The 21734-nt window shown below is 29.6% G+C and overlaps 1 protein-coding gene across 4 annotated transcripts in view; it reads right to left on the bottom strand.

Moving 5' to 3' along the window:
• The window catches only part of LOC107456716 (putative leucine-rich repeat-containing protein DDB_G0290503), a 76891-nt gene that overhangs the window by 29195 nt on the left and 25962 nt on the right, over positions 1 to 21734 (bottom strand). The window contains exons 1-7 of one of the 4 annotated variants that reach the window (XM_016074661.3): positions 13022 to 13151; positions 9386 to 9524; positions 6401 to 6528; positions 4397 to 5209; positions 3259 to 3351; positions 2830 to 3042; positions 2480 to 2666 (exon numbers count right to left, since the gene is read on the bottom strand). In XM_016074661.3, the coding sequence (XP_015930147.1) occupies positions 2480 to 2666; positions 2830 to 3042; positions 3259 to 3351; positions 4397 to 5209; positions 6401 to 6528; positions 9386 to 9452 (1501 nt within the window). In that variant the 5' untranslated portion in view covers positions 9453 to 9524; positions 13022 to 13151. Of the gene's footprint in view, positions 1 to 2479; positions 2667 to 2829; positions 3043 to 3258; positions 3352 to 4396; positions 5210 to 6400; positions 6529 to 9385; positions 9525 to 12742; positions 12983 to 13021; positions 13152 to 21734 lie in introns of those variants that run through there. The other 3 variants (XM_016074659.3, XM_016074660.3, XM_043043923.2) reach the window with 3 other exon arrangements.

The raw sequence follows: 21734 nt of genomic DNA, 5'->3' as shown, positions 1-21734 counted from the left end.
AATCTACAGTCAAATCGGAATTAAATTTGACTTAATACTGATGAATTTTCTTGAAATCATATGCATGCTTATTCCAAAATGTCTATTACATTAAATGATTATTAATTTTCTTATTATTTTCTTAAAATATCAATAGTAGATATTAAATGCTGACTAGAAAACAAAGATCCCAATAACATAAATATTGCATAATTTGATTATGAAAACATTTTTCTAGTTTGACAAAACAAAATGTTTTGTCATTCATATAGTTTAAATCCAATTTGTAAATTTTAGAAAGTTTTATAATAAATAAAAGTTTTCTGGCTAAATTCATTTCTTATAAGACAGGTGATTTGTCTTCTTTATGTAAATACTTGTTACATGATCCTGAGATTAATAGTGTGATATTTTCTCTTTTTTTAATGTTACACTTAGTTTAAAAAACCATACAATTCCACAATTTTAAATACATAACAGTAAGTCTACCATACTAAAACCAATTCATATTCTTGAACCATTAAAGTCTATATATTATACAGTGAATTTATTTCTTGTGAAGTGTCTTGTTTCTTGTGAATTTATTTCTTCTGAAATTAAAGTGTTCCTCCTCAAGAATAATAAAGTTTTGATGATACAGTACAATATTTGAGACACCAGTGATGATTTTCAGAATTCTGAAAGTAATAGTTTTTTGGTAAATATCAATTAGAGCAAAAAGTAATTGTATTTTTATTTCCACTTTTGTTTGCTTATGCTGAATTTGCGAGACCCTTTAAGATTCAGATCACGTTATCAATGGCTGATTATAATCCACCAAAGGTATTATTCAAATTTCTTTTAACAACTGTTATTACAGAATATTTTTATTCATTTTTCTTGGGCATTAAGTAATAATATAGTCATAATCATGGAGATTTCATCTCATAGCTATTTTTCAAGGCTTGATCTTCTAATCTTTAACATCACAAAAAAACATAGCTCCCGTCATCTTTTGGTTTTCAAGATTTCATTTTTATGGTGACAATTGTTTAACAGATGCTTCAATAGAGAGGAAAAATATTATCTTCAATATTGCTTGAATGTTTCACATAATTGTGAAAACACTTTAAAATTCAGCAATAAGTGAAAAATAATTAATAAAAAACTTATATACAGACTCACATTTCTGTTTTAACTGATATTGTAAACCCTCTCTTCCATGTTAGATAATTGCCAGAATAGATAAGTTGGAAGACCAAAAAAGATTTATAGATCCATAATCAATCTATTCATCATTGCACATGGATGTTAATTATAACCACCTGAAGTTTCATTTATATCTCCTGCAATAAAGAAAAGGTAGTTTCACTACTTGGTGCTTCAACAGAACAAACTACCCCGTATCTTAACATACATTCTTGATTTACCTCTCAGTACTTAAGTATTCATATTTAACTCAGTACTTAAGTATTTAAGTACTTATTTTCATATCAATATCCGGGTGTATCTATCTGAACTTTTTTTCACTCCAGTACAGCTTAACAAGATGTTTTTAGATGTTGCTTCCACAATCATAAAAATAGCACAACCTCATGAGAACAGTAGCATGGGCTACATTTGACATGATATCCAATAAAAAAGTAATGCTATTCCACTAGTATTATTTCAAACAATAATAAATTAACAGCAAAGTGAAATTAATTTGCTTCATAGTAAACACTTTACTTCATTTTACAAACAATATAACCCTTAGAAATAAAATGTAATGGTTCTATCTAATTTCTGAGCAAAATATCCACAATGGTCTGGAAAAAAAAATATTTTGATACTGGATAAATAGCATTGCATTGCTCTCTTAATATACTTCATATATCTATTCCAAGGTTACATTTATTATTGCATTAAATACTAGTTTTTTGTTTCTATATAAAGATAAAACTATACTAAATAATTTTCTGAATTTCTTACATAACTTGAAGGCTTGAAAAAGTAAGAATTATTAAGTGGAAACCATAAAGCTGTTGTGGTTGTAGTTCATTTACGTTGCACTGGAGCTGCACAATGGGCTGTTGGCGACGGTCTGGGAAACATCCCTGAGGATGATCCAAAGACATGCCATCACAATTTTGATCCTCTGCAGAGAGAATGGCACCCCCGCTTTGATAGCCCAACGGCCTGCATGCAAAGTCGAGCACTTTACAGTAGAACAGTTTAATGAGGATCAATACCGCACACACTTGGTCCCTACGTAGAATGATCCAAGTGGTCACCCACCTGCACACTGACTGCAGCCAGTTCGGTGACCTGCTGGGAACCGTGTCTTAATGATCAGTTCACTGTGGAATGATACCATAAAGCACTAACCATGACATTAACTAACATATTACAAAAAACCTAGAAAATATAATTTTAAAATATGTTGGAATATGCAACTAAAATTATAAATAATGAAAACATAATTAGCAATCATATAACAAGGAATAAATTAATGAGCATATAAAGTAAAAAATATATTTACCCAAATCTTTGCCAACTGATAAATTTTCACAACCCATAGAAAACTTTTCAAGCCACTCTAGCTGATTAGTGTACATGTATAAAATTGCTTCATCAATTGATGATGATTCACTTGACACAATTATTTGCCCCAAATCTCGAATGATCTCTCTTAAAGTAGAAATACTTCGACTTCCTTTAAGTTTTCGCTGCAAGAAGTAAATAATACATAAGTAAAAAAAAAATAATTTTAAATTTCTGACATTGACCTCAACTTTAACAACACAAATGAATTAAATAAGATGGAATGTTTTAAAATGTAAAGTAGAAAAATACAGTTAGGAATAAAATAAGAATGTGTAAAAAACTTACTTCTGCATCCATTATGAAACATTGCAGTTTATTCCAGGAACGTTTCTTTTCTTGACGTACATTTCGTAAATAACTAACTTCTTGCCGAAGAGCTCCACACTCTTCAGCTAAAGAAGCTACCATGTTGATAAGATTTCTATCATCATTATCCTCCACTTCCACATCACGAATACCACGCATAGCTTCAAATATTCCACTGCGGAGTGAGTCCAGCTGAAAGTAATACACAATCTCAAAAATCTAAATCCGAACAAAAATATAAAAGCAAAGATGGTTCATAATAAAATTCTTTTCATAACAAAAAAAAAAAATTATAACTATGATCAAACATGTCAAAAGAGTCAACATTTATATTTTGTTATAAAATAAAACTTAACTACAAATAATAAAAATTATTAAATACAAAAAGAACAGCTGTAACAAACATACTTCATTTTTAACCAAATTGTTGGCATTTAGATCATATGCTGGATTTGCTTCACATGACATATCATTATCTGAAGACTCATCACAACAATTAAGCTATAAATATATGCACACATTAAATCAAAAAACTAACAATTTTAAGAAAATCTATTATTTTAATGCCAATACAAAATGTAAAAAAAATTCATTTGAAAATTGTTCTGATTAAAGATTATAGTTGATGATCTCCTCAACACAAAAAAAAATAATGAAACTAATTTTAAACGGGATAAAAATATTAAGTTTTTGTTAAAAATTGTTATTATATTATCAATTTTAAAATAGAATGTGAGATTTAATAGCAGTATGCAAATAATAATATAACATAAAGCAAGATTCATACTCAAAGCTTTTCTAGAAAAAAATTATGCGCAAGTATGTATTACAGTTCTTTCTCTGATATGAAATTCTGACTATGACTTAGGTTAATATTAACAATAAATTAATGATATTAAAATTCAGAATAAATTTGGAATTAACTCATTATAGATATTATATGCATTCTCTAACATATCATATTTCACAATAATAATGCACATTTTCAGCTACCAATTCAAGCATTTAACTGTAAATATTTTGACATATTTCTGGATAGTCTATCAACTACAAGAGGTTTGGCAAATAGTCTTCGTCTCCCCTCCCCTGAAATTGTCCTATCAACTGATACTAGCTAAACCGATAGTTTTCCAGTTAGCTTTTATTTTTTTTAAGAAGTAAGCTAGCTATTGACCATTAGTTGGGTTTAAAGAAAATTTGTATTGGCTAATCTTGCAAACCATTCCCCTTTAAAAAAAATAATTTTTCCCACAATTCGGGCAACAACTTTTTTTAGAAGATTTATTTTAGTTATTAGGAAAAAAAATATCCTATGAAAAAAAATATCACAAGAAAATAATATATTGTTAACTTATTAGTATATAGTTATGAAATTGTGTTCAGAGTTAATAGTAAGAAAAAATCGCAAATTTGCTAAAAAGTAATTTTATCAATTCCAGACTTAAAGATATAAACTGAAATCTTTAAATTTGTTATAATCGTTCGATAAAATGCTTATCGTTAAATTGAATTGATACAGACTAAACTATATAAAATTAAACATTACCTTTTTTTCAAAACCGCAATAATTTCTCTGGTGATGACGAGAAAATTTTTCATTATCTTCAAATTCATTTTGAAAACCAACTTGCCTTTTCCTCATATCAATATAGCTTTTACAATCAAAAGAATGAGAAGCTTGAAAAAAATTATCTAAATGATTTTCTTCTGCTGCAAGCAAAATATGTTTTAGCTGCATAAGTTCTTCTTGGAGGCTTTGAAAATGATGACAAAACTGTTCAAAGCTTGAGTACACATTATCATAAAATGCATGGCCATCATTTTCAAAAGAAGAATGTTGACTTGGCTGATTTTTAGAATAAATTTGATTGTGTAAAAGACAATGTTTTGTTTTAAAATAAATTTTTTGTAAACAGGATTTAAATGCTTTATTTTCTTCCAATAAAGAACTGTGACTTTTTTCATTAAAATGAACTAATTCAATTATTGATGATAAAAGGGCTTCTCTAAAATCAGAATGGTCACTACAAAATTTACACTGGCTACATTTAAAAACATTGAGTCCATTAGTGACTTCAAGAATAAGGTCAATATTGGACCCAGAATGTTCCAACTTTTTTTTACACTTCCTTTTATAACTTTTCAATTTTGTCACATCAGTGCTTAAAATTTTCATCAATGTTTTTTTAACATTTATATTTTCTTCGGCTAATTTTATTTTGTCCCATAACAAACTATTACATGTTTTATGGCTTTCAAGAGCAGAATCCACAACTTCACTGTCATTATCATGCCCACTCAAAGAGGATGAATCACAAGTTGATGTGCAGTCCTCAATCAAGGATTTTACTTCATCAACCTTTAAAAAAAAATAGCATACTTTTTTGTATTTACAATAAATAAGTGCAGAGAAAAAGTGATAATATTTCTCCTCATTTATAATTTAAAATTCTTTCAAAATAAAATTCTTTATTATAATTTCTTTTAATAAAATTTAATGACAAGAAAGAGAGATTAATTTTTAAAAATCGATACTGTTAATAATTTGTAACATTCCTATCCAAGGCATGGATTTCTACACTTTTATAAACTAACATATACATACATTTTCTTTTATAATTGCATGCAGACAGAAACTGTCCTGTGGAGGTTAGGCCTAGTAGCCACATTCACAATGCCTATTTCAAATATTAAAGTAATTTAACGGTTTAAAGCAATCATTAACTTATTTAGTTATTTAATATAATATTTTGCTTAAACTTATGTTTATATATTGATAAAAGTTTTATGTAAAAAATTATTACAATTAAAACAGTGGTGAATAATACTTTTGTGAGAAATACTTTTGCACATAACAGTAAGTCAGACTTAATATCCAGCAATAAAACAATTATTTTATAAGTCATGCTTTTAAAATTTATGCTTAAATTTATGCTTAAACCAGCCTAAAAATCAAAATTTTAAAATTTTAATAATATTTCTATCAATTTTAAATAAACCATTATTTGTCCCTGGAGAAAAAATCCAGAGATTTCTATTAAGATTAATTAGAGAGAGCAATTTTTTAACCACAGATAAACTTCTTGCATTTTTTTTATAAAAAAATAAAAGATTAAACATAATTATTAAATTAAGTTTAAAAAAAATTTTCATACATATAAACTACATGTTATTAGAAAATTAAAAAATTATCGTTTCTGATGAGGACTAGGTTTATTATTCATGCTTGCATTACTTAATACTATAAATGTTCCTACTTTTATTTTGTAATTCTGTATCTTAAAGTAAAAAGGAACAATAACAGATAGCTCATGTATTTACCCTAAAAGTATATTATTTTGTTTTGATTCAAAATCTATGCTGTCACAACAAAACAATTAATTTAGAAAGTGGCCCTTACACATGCACTGCATCCACTCAGACGACCAACAGTATTTTTCACTGCTCTTTTAATGCTTTATTAACAAATGCAATTAATAGTAAATGGACTAGACACATATTTCTAATACATTACATAAGAATTTATTTTTAAAGTTAGTCAAATAAGCACCTCTTTTTGAATGTATTCCCAAACTTTATGTTGGCCAAATATTTCATTTTCTAACAGCTTTAACCTTGTATTAATCAGGTTACAAAGGGAATTAACACATTTTGACTCCTGTGGTTGAAATCCAAAATCTAAAAGATCAAATAAATTTTATTATGAAGAATAAGTATAAGAAAATTTTAAAAAAATACATTTAAAATAATTTGAGATGCAATAGTTTTGTTTTTATTCTCGTGCTATTTTTGCCAAATTTTCTTTTTGATGCAAGTTTGGCAATAGTTGATAATAATCTGGTATTTGTTTTAGATTTGTTATTGCAGAGATGTACTAAGAATGATAGGTAGGGTGAGATGCACAAAATAATAATGAAAGGAAGATTGTATAGGAGCAGAGGCTTAGGGAGCGGGAAGCAGTCTGCCTCTCTACTAAGTTATAGAGGAATATCCTAGTCGTCCTATTGACAGATAAACCTATTGATTTTGTTTTTTTAGTCAGATTTCGTTTCTAATATAGATATTTTTAAGAAAAAATTCAGCAAGGAAGAAAAAATATTTTCCTTATGAACGAATTTCTTTTTGCTTTTCTCTATCAAAGCTGCATCACATACAAAAGTCAGTCAATAAATAAGTAAATTGATAAAAAAAAAATTTCAATTGAACTTAGTTCCTGATCATTTTTTTCTTTTTTTCCAAATAGCTAGCTGGTCAACTGACTGAAATATTTAAAGATTCTTATTTTTTCTGATACCTAGGTTTATGTTCTAACCAACTTTTTCTTAATACGGAAAATTATGTATCATAACTTTCTTTGCTTCCATATTTGATTGGATTGATGCGCGTAAGCAGAAAGGCAGCATAAATTTAATTTTGTGTTTTTACAAATTTGATTTTTGTGAAGGGATCAGTTTTTTTGTCGCTATAACTTAAGTATGCCATAACTAAAATTAGCCTTTCTTTTTTTCCGATTTAAATTTAATTCTTTAAATCACATTAATTTCTTGAGAATAATTTCTAGGGTAAACCAACCAGTGAAGGAACACTACCCAGTGAAGGAACATTTCATATATATTGATATATTGAGTTTTTCTTTAGATTGATTGATAACAATAGCTTACTGCCAAACAATAGGAAATCATCTAGCAATGTTTTAGATTACCTAGTCACATAGACTTCTCTGGAAAAATTTTTAAAATTGTTATTATCTCTGCAACACCTTGTTTCTTTGAAAAAATTATAAGGTGAGTATTTGTATTTATATGTTTGAAGTGGAATTAATCGCATGTAATAGTTTTATTTTTCTCACTGTGAAAATAAGAATTCAAAATATAGTTATTGAAGTTATGTTTTATTTTTTTTAAGCATCATAACATAATCAAGTACTGAGATAAGGGGGAGTTTATTCACTGGATCACCAAACGATGAAAAACCAGTGAAGGAACAAGTGTTCCTTTACTGGGTTTTTTCTAAGCTAATGAAAATGAAAGAAAAACTTTAATTTTCTTGTACCTTTAGTGATGTTTTGCGTCAAAAGTATGTTAAAAATACAAGAAACAACTTCTAACCAGTGAAGGAACAGGCATGTTCCTTAGATTTTCCAGTGAATGAACAATATGTGTTAATATGTTGACACTTTACTTTTCAATTCATGATTACAAAAAAAAGTTAACATTTCCAAGTATTTGTATGTTATAATTTCAAGAATAGGCTTGTTTTTAGATATTTGTATGGCATATAAATTCATAAAGAGCATTAAAAAATAACCAAAATTAAGTGTTCCTTTACTGGGAAATTTTGTGTTCATTCACTGGTAAGAACTGTTCCTTCATTTGGTCTTCTTACTACTTGCTATTTGAACCTCCAAAACTTTAAAACAATATTATGTAAGTTCTCTACAATTTTTTTACATAATTTGCAATTAGTAGCAAAGATGTTGACACTGTCATTTAACTAAAATTACGAATTTTGAAATTAATATGATTTTTTAAAAGGCAAGTGAAGCTTAAGTGTTCCTTCACTGGTTAGTTTACCCTATATTTTCAAAAAAATATATAATTTTTTGACAATATTTACTGTTTATTTATTGATGCATTATATTTACCAAGAAATGTTTGAAGTTTTAAATTTTTACTAGGGGAAAATTTAAGAGTTATGAAATATGAAAAATATTAGAGATTTTTAAAAATTTACCATTATTTGGGTAAAAAAAAAATTTTGAGTCATGGTAATTTTGCATACCCCACCCCCAAATTTATTGTTCACTATAGCCCTGCATAAGAAGTGGATATTTGATGTTGTGGTGATGAATTTGGTAAATTTGTAACTGCACAGATGAAAAACTGATGTAATGATGGATTTGTAATTGTTCAGAAAGAAAAATGATGAGCAAGATAATTGACCTAGTTTAAGTTTCATTGATGCTTCATATTTTTACATAGTGTTTTCTGCAGAGATTTAATTATAAAACGATGGTGATTTAATAATGGTTCTAAGATTAAATTTTGTGTGACACTTTTTGTCCATGAAGTAAATTATTACTGTAGGTACATATTTTGGAGTGTAAATTCAAGAGAAAGTTGAGTTTAGATATTCTATTATTGGTTAGTGTTTTTGTGCCTGAGTTAGTTAAGTTTTTATGAAGAGTTGTAATTTGGTTAAGTAATATTTGTTAAATATAAAAGAAATGAAGGAAATATTGAAAATTTAGGAATTATGTGAAAATGTATATTAGGGGAAAAATTTGCATGGTGATTTACAAGAAACGTGGTAGAGAACATGCTATGGAAGGATATCACATAGATACCATGTTTTTAGGAGAATTTTTACATATTTAAATTTTGGTATATTTTTATTTCTCCACCTTTATAAAATTTCAGGAATAACAAAACTTGGTGGAAAATTTTAGCAAAATTAGGAATAGTAAGATAAGGAATGACATAAAATTAAACATATTTTACAAATTAAGTATAAAATAATACAAAAAATATAATACTTTGAGTTTCAAACAGCATGGGTAAACTGCTCTTCTGCAAGGGTGGAGAAGATTCTGAATCAGACATAATGCCAACATTGCTTTTTATTGAAGCTGGGTTTAAATATCCACAGTACTTTAGATTTTTCTGTTACTTTATCTACAATTACAAAATGGATTGAGATATAAAAACCAAAACTTTACAAACTTTCAAAAATGGGCAAAAGTTTAAAAGTAATTATTAATCCTTGACAAACTGCTCACAGAGCTAGCCCTGCCTATTGACAGTCATGTGAATATTCTTATCCGAATTTATTCTACACCTTCACTCAGTGTAATTTTATTAACTAAAAATACCTCCAAGCTTAAACACTAGTATGATAAAACAATATTATAACCATAAAACAAAGAGATTTATTTCTAAAAATACCTTAAACTTCCGTCATGATGGTATGACATACACAAGTGCACCACTTAAAACTTCATGTGCAAAGAATAAAAAATTTAAATACCGTATGGTGACACACTACATATTTCTTTTTTTAAACATTTTAATTCAGAAACTGAAATTGTCAGTTTTTTTCTATCTAATTTTATTACATTCAAAAGTCTACAGAAGAAAGAAGCCCAATAGAAGAGAACGGTCTGATAGAACTACAAATGAATAAAACCATCTACACAGTTTTATTTTCAAATTTTAAAATGCCAGCTAAGAAATACTGTGACTCAAAATTAAAATGGAATTTAGTTTTAAATGTTTGCAAACTTTAATTATTAAATATTTAGTAAGTGGGATGCATTTTAAGTGATTCAGCATTGCACCCTCTTTTAGAAAATAAACGGAAAGTGTTTCTGCTTCCAAAGAAGCTCTATCACTCTAGTTTATGGACAACAAGAATCTTTAGTCTTGACACTCTTGCTCTAGATTATGTAAGCAAACATACTCTGTTCGTAACATTGCATTAATTAAGATCCATATTCTCTTCACAGTCAGATAATATAGGAGTATGCAGATACATTCACTGAGATTCTTAAATTTTGTGAATAACTTATAAAAATTATTTGAATATATTATTTAAAATATAAGTCAGGGGTCTGTCCAGACATTTTGTGAAAGGTCCAGTTTTTGTAAAATTGTGAAAAAATTACTCGCAATTTGTGAATATAAAATAAGCGTTAAGTCACATTCCTTCAACCAGAGTCCTGTTTTGTGAATTTATGCAAATAGGGTCCTGTTATTGCAAAAAACTTTTTCAAGGAGCTTTTAAATTGTAAATAGATACAAGATTATGCTCAACACTGTAAAATTATAATTTAAAAATTAAATTTTCAAAAATAAACGGCTATTGCTGCTACTAAATTAGAGATGCAACATACAAATATTTGGTATTTAGCCAATACTGCACAACACGGAATATTCATTTCAGACGAACAATGGAAATAAAATCACTCACATTTTTAATAATTTCAATTGACAGATTTTAAATGACACAACTTAATTATGTATCACTTCTAATGTGTTACACATAAAGTAAACTTAAACAATTCTTAAATTTAGAATTTTTTTTTTTTAAAAATTGACATAAGTTAATTTTTATTTACATAATATTTTATCAATTAATTTTATGAATAATATATTGCTCAATTATTTATTTACAAAAAAAATATCATTTCATATTAATAAGAATGTTCACACGATGTTTGTAGAAGTAGAAATATTTTCTTAGAACCCTACATATAGAATTTATAAATATTTTCTGATTTCGAAGAGGATAAGGTACATAATATAAATGAAATGAGATCAAACTTTGCCTTAAAATTAAAGCAGAAAAACATTATTAACAAAATATTAGAGCAATTTACGTCCATTGCCAGTAGATTTGAAAATATCTATAATAGCTGAGCACTTAGCATCAGTCAGTTTTTCCCACCCATTTACAATAATACGCAAATATTTATCGAGTGTCTCTTGTGAAGGGTACGATTAAAAGATACATTATTTTGAGAAGGGTTTGTTTTTAAGTTAAAATATTTTGTGAAGGGTTCGTTTTTATGAAAAGATATTTTGTGAAGGGTCCGTTAATGGACCCAAATTTCTCCTAAACAGACCCCTGTACGTACAATTATACAAGGGAAAAAAACACATTTCTAGAAGCAGATATTTCCACATGAAATATTTCCTATACCAATTATTAAAGGAAAATAAAAAGCACATTTAAAAATGTTTAAAGTATTTTCCGTTGCTTAATCAAAATCAGTCTTTCATCAAGAAATATAAGTTTGCAGATACTTTTAGATTGTGTGTGCAAATTTTATTTTAAATTACTCTAATTCCATCGAACTATGGCTCCTATACTATCAGAGCTGACCTATCAAGCAATATTGGAGCAAAAAAGTTCGCAAGTCAACATTATGTTAGTATTGTGCTTATGTTAGCTTTTTGCTCCAAAAACAGATGATAAGTCGGCCTGTCTAATTCAGGGGCTCTATATCAAACTATCTAGCATTTGACTATAATGTTAAATTATCTTAACATAAAAAATATTTATTTAGAATCGAAGAGTGAATAGAATATTACTTAACCATTATAATATAACTATATAATATATGAAACTATAAAATCTATGAAAATAATTTGTCAATATCCTAGTAATAAAAATTAATCGATAAAAATTTTCAAAAACTAATGTTACATATATTTTTCCATTTAGGTTGTTAATACAGTACTCATGTATATGTTAGTATAGTACTACTATTTAATATTATATATCAATAAATTAATTTCGGCAAATAAAAAAAAAACAAGAGTATTATATGCAACTTAAAATTAGTATTTAAAACTGTGCACTAAATTGATGTTACAACTGTTGTCCACATTGAAGTAATTTGCTAGCATGCAGTGTATCATCAAGTCGTATTTACATGTGTGTCAAACCTAATTTATATTGCCATCCTTAGAAGGACAGATAAATTAATTTACTAGAAATAAATTATAAATCGAGTTATAATAATAATTTATTTGAAATTTTGAAATATTTCAAATTTCCTGATTCACAGCTAACTTAAAAAATAATTTAGGGCCTGTCATTAAAAGAATCAATTTATGCACATAATCACTATATACAGTTTATAAATCACCCTTTTGATTATTCCTGAGGCTGGATAAATACTTCATGATTACTGGACTAATACTACATAGGTATATTTATCCAAACACATAAGAATTAGTTAAATTATACTTAGATTTTATTTAAAGTGCTAAGTAAACTAAATTTAGTTATTAATATACTAAAAAATAATAAAATCTAATGTAAACTTATTCTATTCATAGCATTTTTACTGATTTTCACTAAGAAAGTAGAATAAGTTAATATATACTCTTTCAATTGCTAATGTTCAAAATTTTCTAGCATCAAGTGTATCTTAATGCTTTTGTTAAAAAGGTAAATAATTCGAGTTAAAATATATATTCATGAAATAGAATATAGAAGTTTAATTTATATATTCATGAACAATAGTTAATCAAATTTAATAGATCTCGTAAAGCTTGTTTACAAAGCTTGTTAAAAAAAGCAGCTTGTTTACAAAACACAGAAAGAGTATCCTGAATGATATTTTAGAATTATCAATTTGCCACAAAGCTAACTTATAGCTTACTTAGATAAGATTGACAGATAAGACAATGTTTAGTTTTTGCTGCCTGAAACATAAACGAGCGAAATATCTCATGCGTCAGTATTGGCGATCGCAACACTCGAATACGCCATCTAGGGAGAGACCGGTTTCATGCCTTTAGCCCTTCTCCCTTTCCTCTTTTCAGTTGTATAGAAATGTACTACGATATTTTCCCTTTTCTTAATTGGCGATCGCAACACTCGAATACGCCATCTGGGGAGAGACCGGTTTCATGCCTTTAGCCCTTCTCCCTTCCCTCTCCTCCTTTTTTCAGTTGTATAGGAATGTACTACGATATTTTCCCTTTTCTTAATATTTTTCCTTTTTATTTAATGAAAATATTTTTTAAAATTTCCGTGATACTGTTCCTTAGAACTATGTTTAACGCAAATTTCAGTTCCATATAGCTTTCCAACTTAAAAGATTTTAATCTATATGAAAATCAAGAGAGAATCTAACGTACTTCCTTCCTCTATGACTTTCCACACGCTAGTGGGGAAAGAATGTAAAGTGTTATCAGGTAGAGAGTTCTGCTCTACGCCACCTGCAGCCCATTTCGATCGCCAATATTTTTTCTTTTTATTTAATAAAAAATTTTTTTAGAATTTACTTTTCTTTGATACTTTTCTTTTGAACTGTGTTTAATGTAGTTTTCAGTTCCATATAGTTTTCCATATAGTTAGTCCATATAGTTTTCCATATAGTTTTAGTCCAATATAGTTATAGTTTTCCTCTAAGCCACCTGCAGCCCATTTCGATCGCCAATTGAAGTACATGAGGAAATCAATTGCAAAATATTTTACTGGATCATTCCCAACGTGAGATTTTCCGGGAATTAGTTAATGAGTTATTTTAAAATTGGAGATCGAAATGGGCTGCAGGTGGCGTAGAACTCTCTACCTATGGCAGCACTTTGCATGCTTTCCCCATTAGCGTGTGGAGAGTCATAGAGGAAGGAAGTATGTTAGTTTCTCTCTTGATTTTCATATAGATCGAAATCTTTTAAGTTGGAAAACTGTATGGAACTGAAAGCTACATTAAACATAGTTCAAAAGAAAAGCATCACGGAAATTTTTAAAAAAACACATTTCTAGAAGCAGATATTTCCACACGAAATATTTCCTACACCAAGTATTAAACAAAAATAAAAAGCACATTTAAAATTGTTTTAAGTATTTGATGTTACTTAATTAAAAAAAATTATTGAATAAGTTTTTTTAATTATGAATTCTCCTATTTATTAAATAAAAAGGAGAATTATTAAGAAAAGGGAAAATATCTTAATGCATTCCTATGCAACTGAAAAGAGGAAGAAAGGGAAGGGAGAAGGGCCAAAGGCAAGAAACCGGTCTCTCCCCAGATGGCGTATTCGAGCGTTGCAATCGCCAGTACGAAAAAATAGAGAAATCTACATGAAAGAACCGAAACTTTTAAGAGCACTGCCGGACCATTCTCACCGAAAAATGCAAAATTTATGGATAGTATTTTCTATACTAGGAAGCGCTGCAAATTCTTGACTGCCTACTGCTTATGGTGTGTTTTGCTATGGTGTGTTTTGCATTGACTGCTTATGGTGTGTTTTGAAGATACTTGGCTCTCGTTGTTGTTGTTGTTGTTGTAGATAATTTACGTCGCCCTAGAGCTGCACTATGGGCCATTGGTGACGGTCTGGAAAACACCCCTGAAGATGATCCGAAGACATGCCATCACAATTTTGATCCTCTTCAGAGGGGATGGCACCTGCTGCGCGCGAACCACTTGGCTCTCAACGTGGTCATTGTGTTTCGAGACTCTATCTTGAGTAGTATATCATGTATACGTGTATTTCTTATCTGATTTATTATTTGTGTTTAAAAGAAGAATCGTCCTTTAAAGACCTGTCATTTCAAGACTGAAGTATTGTCAACGAATCGTTTTTAAACACTTTTAATCTAGTTAACAATACACAAGCTTTGAAGCTTAAGCCTAAATGATAATTTGTAAAATGAATATAATCCCGCTGCTCGAACAATATGCTAACACTTATCTATGATGGTGCATAACTTGCACCAAGAACAGGTAAGTACTTTATACCTATAGGTACTTTATTTACGTCGGACTAGAGATGCCCAATGGGCTATTGGCGACGGTCTGGGAAACATCCCCGAGGAAGATCCGAAGACATGCCATCGCAATTTCGATCCTCTACAGAGGGGATGCCTCCCCTACTCTGGTAGCCCAACGACCTGCGTGCGAAGTTGAGTACTTTACGGTAGTACATTTTAACGAGAACTGATACCGCGCACCCGCAGTCCCTACGCAATCTGATCAGAGAGGTCTCCCACCCGCTTACTGACCGCAGCCAGTGATTCTTTTCTGTTTTCTACTGGGTACTTTGTCTTTACGATCAGTCCATTACGGGACGTACCAAGAACAAAGAGTAATAAACAAGTAAAAAGAGGTCATATCAGAACTGCCAAAAAAGCGAGTTGTTTCTAAATCTAGCAACCATGTCACCTTTTTTAACAATACATCTAAAAACAACTAAAACAAATTTTCGCTTCACACTCACCAGAATTAAGAACCCTAATCAGTCGTAAAAAGTACGTTAATTCAGAGAAAATGTGTTCTTTTGTCTGGTCGCATCTTAAAATATCACCCGCACAAACTTTAGCAAGTGACGATGATATCATTAGATTAAAAGTTATTAAGGTAATACATTTTCACTGCACAGTACATGTTTTGGCAGCAACTTTTTTCAAATTCCTAATCTTCATGTTCCGCAGTGGACTAATCGTCAAGACGCGGCTCCCAGCAGATCACCGAAGTCAAGCATTACTGGCTGAGGTCAGTGTACGGGTGGGTGACCACTTGGATCAGTCTGCGTAGGGACCGAGGGTGTGTGGTATTGCTCCTCGTTAAACTTTTCTATAGTAAAGTGCTCGACTTCGCGTGCAGGTCACCGGGCTACCGAAGCGGGGGTACCATCCCTTCTGCAGAGGATCAAAATTTTAATGGCATGTCTTCGGATCATCCTCAGGGATGTTTCCCAGACAGTCGCCAATAGCCCATTGTGTAGCTCTAGTGTGACGTAAATGAACTACAACTACAACAACAATAATCTTCGCATTGTTTCTGAATAAATACGGCAAAAAATGGTCGAACTGAAATCTTGTTAATTTATACTTATTAAAAGTTATCAAAATTAAAAGATTCAACAAATTAATCATTATTTGGCTGATGTTACATGTTCATAGGATCGCTCATTATTGAGGGACCTTAACTGAAAAGCTCTATCTCACGACCGGCAAAAGTTTTTATCCACTTTTGAACTTTACAGACATTTAAATATATATTATTTATTTTTTGCTCAGCAGATTTTTTTTTCACGGATTTATCTTACATAGAAAGCATAACATTAATATCACATACTGCTAAATTTAATTTTCAATTACGTTTTTAAAAATAATAATCTCTGTTTCTGGGATAATTTTTTAATACTTTTGAAACATTTTTATTCTACGTTTAATTCTGGTGCAAAGTTATAATCACAGATAATTTTAGGCGCCAATATACTACCAGGAAAATTATTTTTGTGGTGTTGCTGTTTTTTCCACAGGCTATTTATATTTAAAAAAAATGTCTTTTACGTTTAATCCTGATGCAAAGTTATAATCACAGATAATTTCAGACGCCAATATACTACCAGGTAAATTATTTTTGTGGTGTTGCTGTTTCTTCCACAGGCTATTTATATTTCAAAAAAATGTCTTTTACGTTTAATCCTGGTGCAAAGTTATAATTACAGCTAATTTCAGGCGCCAATATACTACCAGCTGAATTATTTTTGTGGTGTTGCTGTTTTTTCAACAGGCTATTTATATTTAAAAAAAATGTCTTTTACGTTTAATCCTGGTGCAAAGTTATAATCACAGATAATTTCAGGCACCAATATACTACCAGGTAAATTATTTTTGTCGTGTTGCTGCTTTTTCCACAGGCTATTTATATTTAAAGAAAAAGTCTTTTACGTTTAATCCTGGTGCAAAGTTATAATCACAGATAATTTCAGGCGCCAATATACTACCAGGTAAATTATTTTTGTGGTGTTGCTGTTTTTTCAACAGGCTATTTATATTTTTAAAAAAATTTCGCATTACAAGCTGCAGGCCCACGTTGTGAATCAGTGTGAAATCACTTTAATAGTGCCGATTTTCTTTTTGACTCCCATGTGCAATTTTTTAATAAAATTTCTTTCTTATTTCTTATCTTGTTTTCCTTGAATAATCCAAATTATTAAATAATTTAAAATTTTTTACTGATAAAAGGCAATTTTCAACGTAAAAGTTTTTTTTTTCCTCAGGAAGTTTAAACAGACACATATTTCTTCTGATCAGTTAATTATCCACATAATAAAAGGATAATTCTTTTATCCGAAGATAACTCTGTGCAGGAAAATAAAATAAAATAAAAAAATAAAAAAAATATTATTTGTTAATAATTGATTTAATAATTGTCGGAAAAAAATTTAAATTGTATGGTACTTGATTTCGTACATCATTACGTAATTTTAAATGGCAAGATAAGAAATTTGAACATATTCGGTCTAATAGTTTTTGAGTTATCAAATTTTAAAAAAAATATTATAAATTTAAAGTCTCGAGAACATTTGAACCGATTTCGTTCAAATTTTCTAATTTGTCATGCAAAATTACATTCCACTGAATGGTTTACAAGTTTCTTCGGCAATTATTAGATGAAATGTAATATAATAAATAATTATAAAAAAATTTTTTTTTGCATGGCATAATCTTTGAATAAACGAAATTTATACTTGTTTATAAAAATGTTTCGAATCGTTTATGGAGTTCTCGAAATAGAGTAAAATACGCAAATAGTAAAATTAACGTTAAGGGTTCCAAACTTTGGGTCGCTCTCCTGACTAAACTATTGGGACCATATTTCTCAGATTGCGGCTACCCCTTATATTTTGGGGGTTAAAAATCTGGATTCGTCGAAAGAAAGATATGTTTATTCAGAGAACGTACTTTTGTGTCTTATTTCTTAACTTTAAATATCGTCTAAACTAACTAATTAGTATATTTGAGATCACCCTCTCGAATCGCTATGATAGAGTCTTAGTACGTGAAATTCGATCATTAGATCAAAAGTTAGTCGGGGTGATCTTTTTTCTTATTTTTTTGCACTGAAAAAAAGAAATAAGATTAATAATCTTGAAATTCTTAACCTAAATAACAAAATAAAATCACCCGTGAGGCATTTCAAGCAGCACATATTACTCAGAAAAATGTTTTCCTTAATAAAATTTGTTTAAAAACTTATATATATTATTTTTTTCCCCATTTTTAAGACTCACGATATTACATGAATTATATCTGTATCGGGTTGAGTAAAAAGTCATTGCGATTTGTTTGTAACAGATTGCGGTAGTGCTGTTTCAGAAATACATGAAGCATTTGAATAATAGTTTCAACGTTATTGATAGCTGACAGTTCGCTGCACAGCTATATTGTAAAGAACAAATTGAGCTATTTTGTTAAGTTTTGGAGATTTGACCCCACGTTGAACAGGAAAGATCAATGTGTTCATTTGCGCTATATCTTACTACTTTACTTCCGTAGAAGAATAAACGAACGTCAAGATAATGCAAATTTTTGTAAAGTTTACGATTACGATGCTCTATAAGAATGCCAATGCCAAAACTGGTTCGAGGAACCTCGAGCTGGTGATTTTGTTTCGAAAGATGCTCCTGTTTAAGGAAGGCCATCTTGGATTTATGATGACAAAATAAGGACATTAATCGATTCAATCCCATGTTACATGACACGAAAGATTACAGAGACATTGAAGATCAGTTAAAAAAGTCTTCACGTCTATCTAAAGAAACTGGAATGCGTAAGCAAGTTCGAAATTTACGTTCCTCATGTATTCCGAGTTCATTTGACTGCATGAATAAACATCTGCGATATGTTCATGAAACGTGAAGAAAATGATCATTCATTTAAGCGAATGATAACTGGTGATGAATAGTAGATTGCTTACAACAATGTGATACGCAAACGTTGATGCGACAAAGATTCGCTATCAGCGATTTCAAAACTTCATCAGAGGAAGGTTATGCTCACAGTATGATAGGATTGGAAGGGAGTGATGTTTTTGAGCTCCAAGTAAAGAACGGAACAGTCAATTCAGATGTGTACTGTAGGCAATTGAACAGTTTGAACGAATCTGTCATCCAAAAGCGCCCTGAGCTAATAATAAAGGAGTAGTGTAACATCAGACAACGCCAAACCTCATATATCTTTGTCGACCAGTCAAACGTTGTTGGAGCTTCATACTCACTTGAGATTGCTTCGTTAGAGATTCATTTGCTTCGCTCTTTTCAAAACTTCTTTGCGTGGAACTACTTTAAATTCAGATGTGGCTTTAAATCAGCATCTTGTTCAGCTTTGCTCAAATAAAGTAATGTTTTTTTTAACGAGAAATTGTGAAGCTCGCCGAACAATGGAGAAAGGTCATTGAACAAAAGGGAACATATATCATTGATTAACCTTTAATCTTTATCTAAGTATATGACTTTGAAAAATATAGGGAAAAGAACGCAATGAATTTTTATTCAACCCAAAAGTAAATTTTAATAAATTTTTTATATGAAACTTTGATATCAACTGTTAAATCTGAAACAAAAACTAAATTCAGCTACAGTTATCTCCGAGTTCTCTTTAAAACAAAACTTGTTAGATGAAATATATATAGTTTATTAAATAAATTTCGTATTTTAATAAAAACGTTTCATGATAATACTGAAGATGCCTCAATACCAGCGTTCAAATTCCTCATTTAATGACACAATCATGTTTTTATATTTGTGTCATGAAACAATAAATTTAAAAGTTTAAAATAAAAGTATTTATTAATGAAGTTCTCTTTCTCAATAACGCATCGACTGTCTCAATAACAATAAGAAATGAAAAAAGTGGCTTATTAAGGGGTAGGAATTCTCAAGACGAAACAGATTTTTTTGCATGCCGATTTTTACAATACTTAGTAGATGAAATTAACAAATTTGAGAACTTAGAAACATTGTTCTTTTAATTGTTATTTTATTTCGCTGTAATAAAAATGAGAACAGCTGTTAAAATGTTTTATTACTTCTAATCTCATTGACTGCAATAAATAATCAACATTTGAATCGGAGAAAATTTCATTCAGATTATATTTTTATGCATTTTTCATTGCACCATAAAGCTGGTACACTACAAAACATTCCACATCAAATTACGGTATTCAACGATTACGATACAAAAGGAGGAGTAAATTACGATAACGAAACCGTACTGACACTCATCGTCTCAGTACTTTTTATCATTAAATTATGCGGGGAAAAAAATCTGATACATCAATGGACTTCACACTGTCAGAATTTTCATTATAAAACTATGGTAAAATAACCGGTAGCAGTCTGTCCATCCAATTAATCGTAAAGTTTGTGGCAAAGAACATTTTTTATCTTTACGGTTTTGAAGCCATTTACAACTAGTAGGATTTCAAAACCAGAAAAAAGAAATTTAACTGAACATGGAGATAATTTAGCAGCCTTATAGTGCTGCCATCTATGCGTAAAGGAGAGTATCGTACTCTAATACACCAGAGTCACGAATTGGGGAGTGCAGACACTAGAAACTCTTCATTCTTAAAAGGAGTGGAGGAAATATAGTAGTATCGACACTGGGACTCGAACCCCTGTTCTGTCAGTCATGAGATTGACAGATTAGCCATCTTGGCTATATTATTTACCCAACTGCAAGGAACTAAGTATATTCATTGGGTGGGGCGATACAATTCTGGTTGTTTTACCGTATTAGGTGAAATCAGTTAATAAGCAATTTTTCTCACAGTTAACAGTTTGAATACCATCTTATTTATGTTTATTTGTCTGTTTTGTTTGAATATGGTAAAATAGCAATTTAATAAATTGTTATTTAACCATTTTAACCGAGAAAGTTCTGCATTCCGGATACTGCATTCAGGGTGCCAGAACTTTTTACCGAAATTTTTGTTTTCGGTACGCAGAGAAGTTCTTCGCTTTGTGACATGACATCTAAATTTTTGTTACAGTCTATCTATTTATAAATTTATTATCAATTAGCAAACAAGCTCCTTTGTTGCTTGTTTGACAAAGCAAATATTACCTGATAAGTGTAATAGTATTCTTTAAGATTGTTTTATGTCTTTATCTTTTCTCCGAAGGTTCAACATCACAAGTTTGCAGTGACTTATCGAAAACCTATTTAAGTATTGATAAATAAGAGAAAGTTCAACATTTATGAAAGTTTCAATTGCTTCTCGAGCTATTTGTAAATAAGTTATGTTATCATTAAATAATTTTAATGACAACAGACTTTTACTACGGTCATTTGAAAGAAAACGTTCTCATGAATGAAGTGGAAGGCTGCGGTTATCCTTTTTATCTAATGTTACATTTTTCGAAGGCTTTCATTGTTTCAACTTTACCTTAAAATGTGAAATATCTTTTGTGCTTAAAATATAAAATTATTTTTGATTTCATATTTTGAATTTATAATACATAAGAAATTCTGCAAAGTAGCATAAAGAAATTTCAAGTAAAAATGTCCAGTGTTAAAGCATTATATATACATATATATATATATATATATATATATGTATGTATGTA

Source organism: Parasteatoda tepidariorum, chromosome X1 (genome assembly GCF_043381705.1).
Source record: "Parasteatoda tepidariorum isolate YZ-2023 chromosome X1, CAS_Ptep_4.0, whole genome shotgun sequence".
Lineage (NCBI taxonomy): Eukaryota > Metazoa > Arthropoda > Arachnida > Araneae > Theridiidae > Parasteatoda > Parasteatoda tepidariorum.
This window is presented reverse-complemented; position numbering and strand designations above follow the sequence as displayed.